The sequence below is a fragment of the Asparagus officinalis genome, chromosome 3 (assembly GCF_001876935.1).
Source record: "Asparagus officinalis chromosome 3, Aspof.V1, whole genome shotgun sequence".
Lineage (NCBI taxonomy): Eukaryota > Viridiplantae > Streptophyta > Magnoliopsida > Asparagales > Asparagaceae > Asparagus > Asparagus officinalis.
Genome location: NC_033796.1, coordinates 112,664,190 through 112,677,530, shown reverse-complemented (window position 1 = coordinate 112,677,530; position 13,341 = coordinate 112,664,190). Strand labels below are relative to the sequence as shown.

Sequence of the window (13,341 nt, the reverse complement as noted above, 5' to 3'; positions counted from 1 at the left end):
ACAAGTACATCGTCGGCGCCTTTGCCGACGTCCTCAGGGGCTTCTCCCGCCTCCCACCGGGTGCGGGGGGCTGATCAGAAAAATGATCAGGGGAGGGGTTGTCTTCATTAACTGGCTTACTACGTTTTCGGCATCTATCCATGTGCAATATATTTTGCTTATCAAAGCATTTTTCATCTCTCGGGAGTCATCGGGGAGAGCCAGAGCCAGTGGGGAGAGATTATCTGCAATTGTATTCCTCTGAAAATGTAAACTCAAGTGTTAAACTGTGGAACTCGAGTGTTAAAACTCTGGAGTCAGCAAAGAAAAGAAGTACTTTCAGCAAAGCATTCTAACAATTTCCAGCTTTTTTTTCTTCTCCTCTTTGTATTTTTAACCCATTGTTAAACAAATTTCTCTAGCAATTATCAGGCTTATCAGCCATCGAGCTTGGACTTGTTTACCTAATCTTCAAAAAGGACATACATGACCGTGATGTAACATGCCCTCGTCTCGTATGCTGGCGGAGTTTTCTTTTTTTATTTTGTCGGTTGGTTATTATTATGATTAATCATTTTAAATTTAGGACGACAGATGTTAGTTCATAACATGGGGTGTTGGGTTTAATTTATGAAACTCACTAGCAGACTATTACATCTAGGGGTGTTAACGGAGCGGATACGGCTCGGATCTATCACTTACCATATCCATATCCGCTTACCCATCTCGGATACGGATACGAATACGGATATATGTCGGTAAGAAAAATTCATATCCATATCCGCCAAAATCGGATACAGTTACGGATATAGATGCGGATATATCAACGGATATGCATGCGGATACAAAAAGGATATGAGAAAACTAGATAGTATTCAGAAAAATATAGTCATGTGATACAAAAAGAGTTCGTTAATATGTTCATTATGATTAAAAAGCTTAGATTAGACACCTTGATCATCAAAATTAACCACAAATCCATAATCTAAGAATCGAAACTATCGTAAGAGTATTACCAATATGTATTCGGATATTTTTGGATACGGATACGGATATTTCACTACAAAACCATATCTGCAACCATATCCTATCGGTAATAGATTTGATTAACCATATTCGTATCCTAACGGATACGGTTACGGATAATTCCTCGGATACGGATACGGTTTGGCACCCCTAATTACATCACATCACATCCGTAGAACTACGCTACACATTTCTGCATTAATAAGCGCCATGCCCCGATGAATAGCTATCAATTTCTTCCCAAAAAAGTAGTGTCCACATCTTACCAATGGTTGTCTAAAGAAGATATTGTTTTCCGAAAAAAATGGGAAATGAAAAACTCACATTTCAACTCATTTCAAGACATTTCTCTTTTTTTTTCGCAATGAAATCACCGTCACGCCACGTAAGAAACAAATCCAACCGTAATAGTAACAATGTTTTGATTTGCATTTCTTGTGTTTGTTTGAACATAAAAAAAGAAATAAAAATCAGCTATAAAAGTGTTTGTTTCAACAATGCTGGTAGTAATTAAAAATTCACTGAAGTGATATTTCCAAGTGTTTCAGAGGTTTTTGATGTGAAAACACTTTTCTCAAGAATCTGACGTGACATCCTCATTTCTTTAAATCACAAAACAAAACAAACATGCGATTTAGAAATCGGTTGAAACCAAAATCCAATCCNGTGTGGGGGGGGGGGGGGGGGGGGGTCTCATTTTTTTAGCAAACAAACAGCCCCTAAACTTCTAACTACTCATATATTAGTCCACCACTTTCGTAAAACAAACCAAATATGAACCTCAGTCGTTCCAAGCTACTACTACTACTACTACGCCATATCCGTTTGTAATTTCCAACAACCACCATATAAAAACCCCACGTTCTCATCGCAGGCTACCTATCTGAACATGAAAAGATGAAACCGCGCGTCCAGGTTGGGGGGCTTTTCAGAAATTCATAGCCCCCTACATAAAAGTACTCTCTCAAGTTCTTATAATAATTCCACACTCACAAAACGCACGCAGATTAAAAGCTTCTCCCATTTTCCTCTTTCAAGTCACGCGCTCTCCCCTCTCGCAGCAAGCACTATAAAGTTCTAAACTCATTGGCACTTATAAATAATACTCTACTAACATATACATGAAAGGAACAAAAACCTGTGCTCACTAACCTAGGTGAATGACTATTTAGCTTTTAGTGAAAAAGAGCAACCAAAGGCACCACCCCACCTCGGACCCTTCGAGAAGTGAACGGTCATCGAATTCAAAGAAAATGCTAAACTTAGGTCATCATATACGACCAGATACAGAAAATTAAATATCTATCCACATGTTCAATTTTAATAAAAAGCATTGGTAAGGCGCTATAGAAAAATGCGCCGCCAAAACTTTGCACCGTTGAAAGAAATAACCTGCATGACATCAATGTGGCAGAGGCTACGGGCAGCAGATAGAATAACAGACACCGGTGCAATAGATGAAGGATATCAACAAGCTTGCTGGTTGTTCCTCAAAAAAAAAAAAAAAAGGAATAAGGGGAAAAAACATGCTACCTGGTTCAAGCTTGCTGGTTGTTCCTCAAAAAAAAAAAAAAAAGGAATAAGGGGAAAAAACATGCTACCTGGTTCATCGTAACATGCTTAAGTTACCAGCAGGCAACCTTAATAATAATAATAATAATCATAACCATAGTCATTGCATAAGAACCTGCTAAATTTATCCGCAAGCATCCTTCATACTAATCACTGCATTTGACACCATAATGTTTTCCAGACAGAACTAACATATGAAGAACCACATTAAAAATAATTGCATCCCGGCCGAATTCTGGAGGAAAAGTTCCATTTATTTGTTTGGCATCCATTACACAATAGAGCCAAGCAATATCTGAGACGCATAGAAAAATCAAAATTAATAGAACAAACTTGGGCTGTTCTCCTCGGACGAAATTTAATTCAATTGGTTGATTTCAAATAGCAAATGAGAGGGCTTTGAAGTATGACAAATGTGAAATCACCATGAAAACCAACCCTCAGTAAGCCAGCAAAAAGAAGTGCTCCAAAGTAATTCCACAAATAAATAAAGGCACACATTAATGTGACAAAGTTTGCGTACCTTTCTTTCCATAGGGCAAACTGCCTTAAGTTAAAAGTGCTAGCCAATTCAAACCACCAACATGGAAATTGATTGACCAGTCCATCTAAAAGAGAGCAAGCATTGCTTGATCATATACCTATTCTGATGAATCAAACTCCCTCCTACTCTTAATAACAGCCTTCTTCTTGGTATCAGAATCAACCTTGTCAAGATCAGAAGCTGTTGCCAAATACCCATAGAAGATCCTCTTCTTCTCACCGCTCTTTGGGTCGACCTCCACAAGGGCAGGGTTCTTCTCCTCGTCGGCCCCTGACTGATAAGCTTGCGCCCTAGCCCAGCCTTTGCATCCCCGGTTGTCCTTCTCAAAGTAATCTGCCAGTCGCTCAGCTTCCTTCAACCCAGCCTGAGTGTTGGCATATTTCACCAACGTGATGCCCAAATGACCCTCCTTACCATACATAGACTTCGACTTGCCACCAGCAAAGTCTAGATCTGAAGGAAAAGATGTCGTGTCGGGAAAAGAAGAATATAATTAAATACAGAGAAGATCCATAAAATCAGTGTAAGAATTGTCCAAAACAATTAGAACACATTCACGTCAATCTGGCTCTACCAGAACAAACCCACATGATAATTGAACTCCTAAAAACTGAAATGCTTATCGCCTACATTCCTCTATTCTCTACAAGTTTATAGGAAGCGCTAGGCAGCCAAGGCGTTGGACCCAATGCCTCGAGCCTAGGTGGTTTTCCTTTTTTATTTTTTAATTACAATAATTGATAGTAAATGTCAAAGTTAGTGAAAGCTTAGGCGTCAGACAGGCGCGAAGGCAGATTTCTTTATTCATTTAAGTGGCGGTGGATGAGGTTTTGTTGAAGGTCGGAGGAGGGAAAGGAGGTGTTCACAATTAAGAGGCTGGAGGAGGTTGGAGGAGGAGGTTGGAGGACGTGGAGACTGCAACGGAGAGAATCACGATCAAAGGCTTAAAGGGTGCAGTCCATGTAAGTAGCTCACGCTCCCCCAGGAGCTCTTGAAACCTAGGTGCCTAGGTACCGCCTAGGCCTGGACGGAGGCTTTTTAAAACATTGATTTTCTATTCCTCAAGGAAAACATTTTAATAACAGTGAAAAGACCTGCTCTACGATGAAATAAAACTAAGGGAAGTGGCATAAATATTCGGAAAAGAGAATGTTGATGATTCAGAGCAAATAAAAAAAGACAATGTGAAGACTTCATCTATCAGAGGTGTAGAATCAGCACAACTAAGGAGGGCCATGTTGAAGTATGATTTTCAGGACACATGTATGAAAAGCCAATGTGTGCCACATCAATGTAAGTGTGCGCGAAGAGACCCACCTGAACAATTTACTCACCATAAAAACAATAGGCTAAGAGAATGAATTCACTGAAACAATGAAGGGAGAGGATGACGAAGAGAAAGAAGGGGTAAAAGGCAAGAGATAAGGGACAAACAAAGAAATGGAAGAAATAAAAGAAGGCAGAGGAGTCGAAAGGAAGAAAAAAGGATAAATAAGAAGATGAAGGGAGATGGATGAGGACAGAGATGCAAAAGAAGCAAAATTATTACAAATTATATCTGCTATAAGTCTTCCTCTCTTTTGTTCACTAGAATAGAAAAGGAAGGTTACACATACGTTATTTTATTCTATAGAGAATAATAGAAACTATTATGCCAAGAAAATACAAATGTCATGCATGGAAAAAACCCAGACGTGTTTTTTAAAAGGGATACACCTAAGCGACTTTAATCTGCGGTGTCAAGGCCACATGCATGCACATGCACAATAGTAGAGATCCAAACCAAATCCAACTGATGCACACAAATTTAAAACAAAAATTGTATTGCCTCTTAACCCAAGAAACTAATCGTTTGTTTGGAAATTTCCCGAAAAGCTAATTATAGGTTCTTCTTTCCATCGGGAACAATAGGGCCACTATGCTCATTACTAAACGAGATCCAAACCAAATCCAACTGATGCACGAAAAAATTAAAAAAAAAAATCATATTGCCTCTTAACTAACCCAATAAACTGGTCTTGATCTACAACATTTGAGATGATGAGGTCAAGTGAATTTATTGATCTACAACTAATCTTGATCTACAAGTTATGATCCCATTCACTACTTATAAGCACTGTCAAACCCCTTGAATAATTTTTCAGCTTTGAGGTCATGTAGTGTAAAATAGTAATACAAATTCACAACTTAATGAGCACACCGAACAACTCACATGCTCATGTAGTTATTTGAGTGTACGACAATTTCAAGTTAAATCACCTCTCATAAAAATAACTTGTTAGCTGTAGATTTCCACATATCATCAGGTTTTCTTCAAGATCCGTGACACTTTTATGTCTTGTCTAATCTTATGTGCAGAGTATGATCAGATAACTTATACAGAAAATTAATGTCATGTCGTCCAATTAGGGAAACAAAAACTTAAGTTTCTGCCAACTTATGGGTGTTATTTGCTAATTTAGCTACAATATATATTTATGGCGGGATGTTATGTAGAATAGTTCGGCTAGAAAAATTATCATGACATACATGCAGGACAGTCTAAAGAGCCCGAACTTTTACCCCTCTATTCTCAGAAGCCCTTAAGTTTCTTTTTTTCAGTACGAAGCCTTAGGTTTTTACTCCTCTCTTCTTAGAAGCCCTCAAACTTTTTTTCTTTTAACAATGAAGCCCTTAACTACTACCCATATCTTCTAATAAGCCCTCAACTTTTTCCATTGGACAGTGACGCCTCTAAGCTTTACACCTTCTCTTCTAGAAGTCCCTGACTTTCCCTTTTGACAATGGAAGTTGTAAGTTAACAAGAAGTACGGGCTTCTCAGAAGAGAAAAGTAGAACTAACAGGCTTCGTTGTTAAAATAAAATTTTAAAAAGGAGAAGTTGAGGGCTTCTAAGAAGAGAGGGGTAAAACTTAGGGGCTTCTTTGTCAAAAAAGAAAATTAAGGGCTTCTTAAAAAAGCAGGCTACAACTCAGGGCTCTTAGACTATCCTCTCATGCATAGCAAACGTCAAGACAGCTTTATAATTAGTATTCGCTACAATCAATACAACGATCTTGAATGTATACTGATTATCATGAACATCACCAAGACCATCACCATTGCCATCTAGATGGCCTTTTTCTTAAAAAACGAAATCAATTATGAAGCAAAAACATGATATCAAGTCAGCTACAGGAAAGAATTGACAGTTGAGCATTAGTTTTTTTAGATATGACTTGGGGACATTTCAATGGGGTTATACTCAACAAGAAAGGAAAAACCTATCTGTAGTGTTGCCAAATTCCCTAGATAGAGGCACAAGTTGAGGGTAAAATGAGGAAGAATCAATTGAGATAGTTCGAACATGTAAGCAATGAGTGCACAAATTAGAAGGGGCGGTAGCATACTAGTCAATGAAGCAACGACTAAAAATAGCCTAAAAACATGGATGGAGTTGAAACCTATTCAGCACTATGCTGGAATCTGGAACGCTTCACACGGCCTCTTGGCCGCATGATAGGCCTGAAAGAAATTTAAGGAAAAAAGAAAAGAAACCACCTCCATATCCAATATGTCGAAATCTATTGCACCAGTTTATTAACTTTATACGAATAATCAACACACTAGGAACCAATTATACAAATAACAATGAACCCCGGTTTGAAATTTCACAGTTCCATGACGATCAGATTTCCTTAAGTGATTTTGGGCTATTTGAGGAATGGATTAATTTTGGTGAAGAAATGTTTGTGCTATCAAGAAAGTTCAAAGATCAAAATATTATGCTCCTGCAAAGACAGAGGTTACCCATACTAGCCTCAGCTCACAACATTCTTAACTACAAAGTTTTGGAAGGAGTTCATTCCTTGCAAATGAAAACTATAATTAATTATTGAATTTATAGGAACTATTGCATAGCATACCTGTAATGCAGCATATTCACCTGAGGGATTATGATCTATTCCCTAAGTATTTGGTGGCAAAATCCTGGCACGAAACAGTAACTAGACGCACTTTGCCACACAGCACCCTCAACATTTTGATCACCAATAAACATGGTATCCAGAAGGATGCCACTATACATCTAGAGGTGTTCTCTGCAGAATGCAAAGGTGTCGCACCATATTTTGTCAACAAAAGCGCATGGAACCAGGGAGTGCTATCACCATTTTCCGTGTTTCAATAAATAAAACACACATTGCACACACTAAAATTTCTAACATATCTAAGCTTGCAATGGAATCTATGCAAATAAGAATTTCAGATGAGGGCAGGTTTCGCAAATGAATTTGAAACATTTATAGGCACCACAAGGTGGTCTTCTGAACAGTGGAGAATACAAAAAACATGTTTCTAACTTGCTATGTACAAACGGGAATGCATGGTGAAAGTAAATATGAAATTACTAACCCAGCTTAAGTTCCAAAAATTTAATACAAAATATGAATGCTAATAATAACACTAGCGTTACCTACTTAGTATCCACCGGTAGTATTGGAAGACTGATGAGACGAACACAAGGCACTGAAGTGTCTGTATATGTTTTTAATACAAAAGTAATATGCAAAGGGAAGTTCCAGATGTTATTTGATCCAGGAGACAGACTCAAACATAAGTTTGTGCTTGCAGAATATAGGCATACAATTAATCAAGAAACAAGGTGAACAAACTGAAGTTAATAGAATAAAGTTAAGAGAATGAAGTTTCTCTTGATATGCAGTGCGTTAGCAGCATAAGTCCGATCTACATGTTAACCATAACATCAAATGAGTTACCAAAGGAAATCCAAGAAGGGATATAACTACTCATGCCCTTGGGCAGCATAAAAGGTATTATCTGAAGTTGCACAATCTCCAGGTTCCCATTGCCTTCAATGAAATAATTGCATAATACGGTACAGATTAAAAAAAAATCTTCTATAACATAAAAGATCCAATTAATTATAGTGCTAATCATCAACTAAATTTACTCTGCGAATACTACCTACTGGATATAGGACATATTAGAGAAAGAAAAAAATTAAAACCACTGCAAATTACTTATAAACACTCACTTCAGACAAAATATGCTAGAACTTTGTCAAGCATCACCACCTCTTTTGTCAATCCTGGTCTTTTGTCATTCAACCAGGATAACCTATAGCTTGAGATCAGCCCACAAGAAGCACAGTGGTGGTTCTAATTTATATGCTCAACCTTAAATTCACATGTCACATAGAAACATGTGCAGATGACATAAGGAGCAAGGGCAAATCCCAACTTCTGGTTGCAGGGGAGATAAAAAAAACTCACAGGCATAGGAACCAGACAGGGAAGTGAACTTGAGCAGCATTCCAGTTATCCGTGCTTGCATGCAACGTTGCTATTTAAGAAATAGCACCCAAAGTGCAAGAGCATGAAAACAGTGGAAAAGAACCAAAGGCAAGGTGAAAGTGAAAAAATCTACAAAATGTAATTGCTCAGAATGTACAGCTTGTATGTCAATAGGGGATAAAGTTTCCCTAAATGAAATATAATGATGTTAATAAACAGTTGAGTGGGATCAACCGATTCACCTATGCTACAAAAAAACATAACTGAAGCAGCTTTCAGAGCGAGCATTCAAACATATGTAACCAAGGGAAACTGAAAATAAAGATGCATCAAGTTATACCTTTTAGTTTCAAATCCATTTCCTTATTACCCATGCCCTCCATGCGGCCATCTTTTCTTTTTCCAGAATTCGTGTTATGGATTATGACCACAGGTGGCCACATAACCAAATCATCCCTATTTGCTGATGCATCAGCAGCAGATAACGACTGGTATGCCTTAGAGTTTTCAGGTGCCTTCGTGTAGTCCCATCCCATAAGAACACACATGGCCTTATGTAACCCAAGATGATCAACACGCAGGTCTGGATTCTGTGAGCTGTAAGCATGCATGATGAGCCCATGTACATCTGAGAACTCTTTTGAAGCCCTGAAATGTGCGCACAAAGTGCATTTAATAATAGAGGAACCAGAGCTTCCTTTTAAACAAGAGGGTAGTACAAAGCTAAAATTTCTCCAGCTCTTACTATAATCTTCAAGTTGTAGAATCCGATACATCATCATCCTAATAAAGCTAAGGGACAAAACAAATTGCTTCAAGCTACTATTTATTTTATTTTATTCACCCAGATGTGCTGAAGAACTCTCGTTCATGTGCTCTCATAAAGTTGAAAATGCTACCAACTACAGAGACTAAGATAAACAAATTAAACAAGTGACTCTCAATACCATCAACATACACACATTTCGTAGAAAGTCAGAATGTAGTCTTGTTATGCCTCATTTCCAGATAACATAAAAAACGATATATACAAGGTATCAATAACAGAGAATGCCAAAACAATACTGCATGCTCATGAGTAAAGATATCAACGTTCCTAGCCTCATGAGTAGGAAAGAAACCCAGTAGGGTAAGGTTTTATCCTTGACATAACCATAAATATCTAATTCTCTATGTTTAGCCTAAAACTTTAGAAGTTACAATTATCCTACCTCATGGGTAATGGATAAAAAAATTCCTTCATCCCATAGGGTAAAAAATAGTTACATAAAATATCTTTTTATCAGAACTAACAAATACACCATCTTTTTCCTTAAATGCATCCCTAAAGCAAAACCAAATAATATCAAAGAGACGGATGGAATATAAGCATTCTACTAAATTCAATGTATTAAATATCAAAAATATTGGATGGCCAGAATCCATATCGGATTGCGGAAATCGGTGATGTATCAAGAATATGTGAAAAGTATCGGGGTATCATATCATATGATGTTTATATGTTACATAACAATGTAATATGTAAATCAAAACATATTTAATGTATTCTAAACATAAGAAATTGCATCATGAATAATGATACATGATGGTTAGATGCATTAGATACAGGTAGAGGTTAGAGAATGAGAGAAGACATGAATAAAGGAGAGAGAGAGGAAGAGAGGAATACAAATAAGGGAGAGAGAAGTTGAGAGAGAGAAGAGAAGAGAGACAGGGGTTTGAAGAGGAGCTGAGAGAGGACAACTGGAGAAGAGAGAGAGAGGAGGGAGCTGAGAGAGGAGAACTGGAGAAGAGAAGAGAGTGGAGAGAGAGGAGAGAGATTCGTACCTGAGATCACTTAGCGTTTTTGAGCTAGAGCGTCGAATGAAGAGGGAGGAGAAATATGAGATTGACTAGGGATTTAGGGTATTTAGGTTTGGTTATTTATTAAGTTTTCAGGTCTAGTGGGAACCAAACCAAACACAAACTCAATAACATGTTTGGATATTAACCAATAGCCAATATTGGCCGATATTTCCGATTTATCGAGAATAAGTGGTAAAAATCGGAAAACAATGTTTTTTATATTTATCGAAAGGGCGTCAAAATCGATTTATCAGCCGATATAGCAATATATCGGCCGATAGAGCAATATATCGGCCGATAGAGCAATATATCGGCCGATAGAGCAATAGCTGACTAAATTGTTTTAATAGCCTACATATGAAGCCATAAAAATCAATGAATGATGCCAATAGAGCAATATATCGGCCGATAGAGCAATATATCGGCCGATAGAGCAATATATCGGCCGATATTTAATACGCTGACTAAATTGTTTTAATAGCCTACATATGAAGCCATAAAAATCAATGAATGATGCCACCACTCAAAAACAAAATGCAAGCACCAATAATTAGCAAGCACAACCATTAAGCAAAATGAATATACAGGTACTGACTAAATTCAATTTTGAGCTAAAAGGGAAAAAAAAGGTATCAACTAAATTCAATTTGTATAAATTATACATCTACATAGTAAGAAAGTAACCGTTTACTTAGTTTAGATGGGAAACACGTAGGTAAAAATATATTACTTTGCCCTACCTGTTTAGATAAAATGGTAAGTATATCTTCTCCTTACCTTACATGTTTAGATCAACGGTTAAGAAATCTCACCCTTACCCTGAAAAATAGGTAAACAAAGTTATCCCATTTCCCATTGCCACCCATATTCATGAGACCTGATAACAATCACTTTGAATAGTCAACATCTCATAAGGGACTGAACCTGAAGTAACAATACATACTTCTATTTTAACATAAACGCCATGTGAACTGCATTATTCATCCTCGTCTACTGACAACAATTTCCATTGTCAAAATAGTAGTTGAAGGAGAAAGAAAATCCTCATGCAGAAATGGCCTTAAACATGCACTTATTCAAACATTTACATACTTGAAAAGCCAAAGCAGAAAGAGCAAATTCAAACGTCCCTCATAAAACTTAAGGAGTTCTCGATGACAAATTAATTCAGTATATATCATCAAGTAGAACAAAAGAAAAAGTGATGTGATGAGTGATAACAGAATCCATCCATCACATGTGGAAATAAAAACATATATGATGCACCAAGTTGACATTAGCAAATTTCCTTAGATGTGCTGCCTCATGCAGCAAATAGAAACATAAACCACGAACAGCAAAGGAGGGCAGTCATAAGGAGAGAAAGAGAGATTATAAATGCCACACAAAATTCAACTTGAATCATCATTCATTCACCAAATTTATAAACAATATTTATACATGAACAGTTAGAAATAAAAGCTGAACCAGACATTCTCTCATCTAAAATAACAAAATAAATTCAAATACGCAGATAACAAAAAAGAACCTAAAATATGAACAACCCTAAACAGCCAACCCAATGTTTTAACTTTTAAAGTAACTCTGACTCAGATCTGATTAAACCAATGAGTCGCAACCCATGAATGATAAGTTAACATCCTGGAAACATTCTTCATTCTCAAAAAAGAAAGCAACCTAGATTATCTATTATGAAAGAAAAGAAAAGTTCAAAAACCTACATGTCAAGAGAAAAAATCTTCGCAAAATTATTCCCAGAAGATCCTGGCTCAAACAGCCAGACCATCGACCATTATTATTGAAACACATTGGTGTTATTCAGCCACATAGCAACGATCAGGCATAATTACGTAGTTCAAATAAAAAAGACCAAACTTCCTACTACATATCATTTTAAACGAAAGTTCTATAAGTACAAGTGACTTGTTTAGTTGTGTCATAAACAGCGGATACAAAGGTAGCACATAGGATCATGCAATGCAAAAACTCACTTCCCCTAGCTTCTTGCCACTGTTGTAATTGGTAAGGAGGATCGAAAAGTTTGCTCTTAAGGAAGAAGTTAAGTTAATATGGCTGGTTTTGATTATAAGTTAAATGGGTTTAAGTTATGAAACCATTTCAGGTGACCCGTTAAATGAGACCACAACCCATTTAATTTGTAAACCCATCAAATCATATTTTTCCTATTAAAACCCTACTTCATCCCTATCCCTCACCTTCCTGGTTCATCCTCTCTTGCTCCGTTTGCAGCTGCAGAAAAAGGTGTCAAATACAGAAGACAACTGCAGAGAAGCAACAGTTTCAAGAACGCATGTGGAATTTTTATTCTTCCAGCTCATAGTCCTTATATTTGACACAACAAACAGTTGAAGTTAAGAACCACGTCCCAATAGACATGTTCACGGGTTTCACATCAAACAGCTAATATCCAAGAGGGAAAAAAGATCTTTATATGGGCAGCATCTGGAGTCTGGACGCTTACTTCTGACTTCTGAGTATATGCAACCAGCAAAATCTCAATGTAACTATACTGAATAGATGCTAGATGCAAATATCGTACATCATAGCTCATATGCAAAAACACTAATTAAAAACCTAACTGATTTGTCCTTTAATAAATACAATATAAAACATGCAAGTATTTTGATGTCATTTTGAATATGGAAATAACAAGAAAGAGTTGTCAAACACAACAAAAAATATGAATCAATGTTACAGAAGACGCTAGGCGGACCAGGCGTTCGAGTCGAGGCCTAGCGCCTAGCGTACGCATTTGCCTATTTTTAAATTTGTTTAATTATAATACTTCACAAAAATATGTATTATTTCATATAAAATTGTTAAAAAACATAAATAATAATCTTAGATCCATAATCAACCATGCATAATATTAAATAGCTAAAATAGTAACCAAATACTAAGAAACATCACCATGTCCAACATAATCAGTTAATCACAGTGAAGAAAATAAAATAGGAAAAAAAGGATGAAAATTTTACCTTGAAAAGAGGAGGGCTGGCGATGAAGAGGCGGCGAAGAGGAGCCGAGGTGGCTCGAGAAGGAAGTGTTTTGATCAGCTCGA

The 13,341-nt window shown here is 37.0% G+C and overlaps 1 protein-coding gene across 2 annotated transcripts; it reads right to left on the bottom strand.

The window, feature by feature from the left end:
* LOC109835790 lies at nucleotides 2,681-9,211 on the bottom strand. Of its 2 annotated transcripts, XR_002245700.1 has the most exons (3): nucleotides 8,755-9,211; nucleotides 3,101-3,574; nucleotides 2,681-2,872 (listed from the first exon to the last, which is right to left on the bottom strand). XR_002245700.1 is itself a non-coding variant. In XM_020403818.1 (2 exons), the coding sequence occupies exons 1-2, from the start codon at nucleotides 9,194-9,196 to the stop codon at nucleotides 3,219-3,221; spliced, it is 798 nt and encodes a 265-aa protein (XP_020259407.1). In that variant the 5' UTR covers nucleotides 9,197-9,211; the 3' UTR covers nucleotides 2,925-3,218. The 2 variants fall into 2 exon arrangements, 1 of the variants encoding a protein (XP_020259407.1); XM_020403818.1 differs by lacking the exon at nucleotides 2,681-2,872 and having other exon boundaries at nucleotides 2,925-3,574.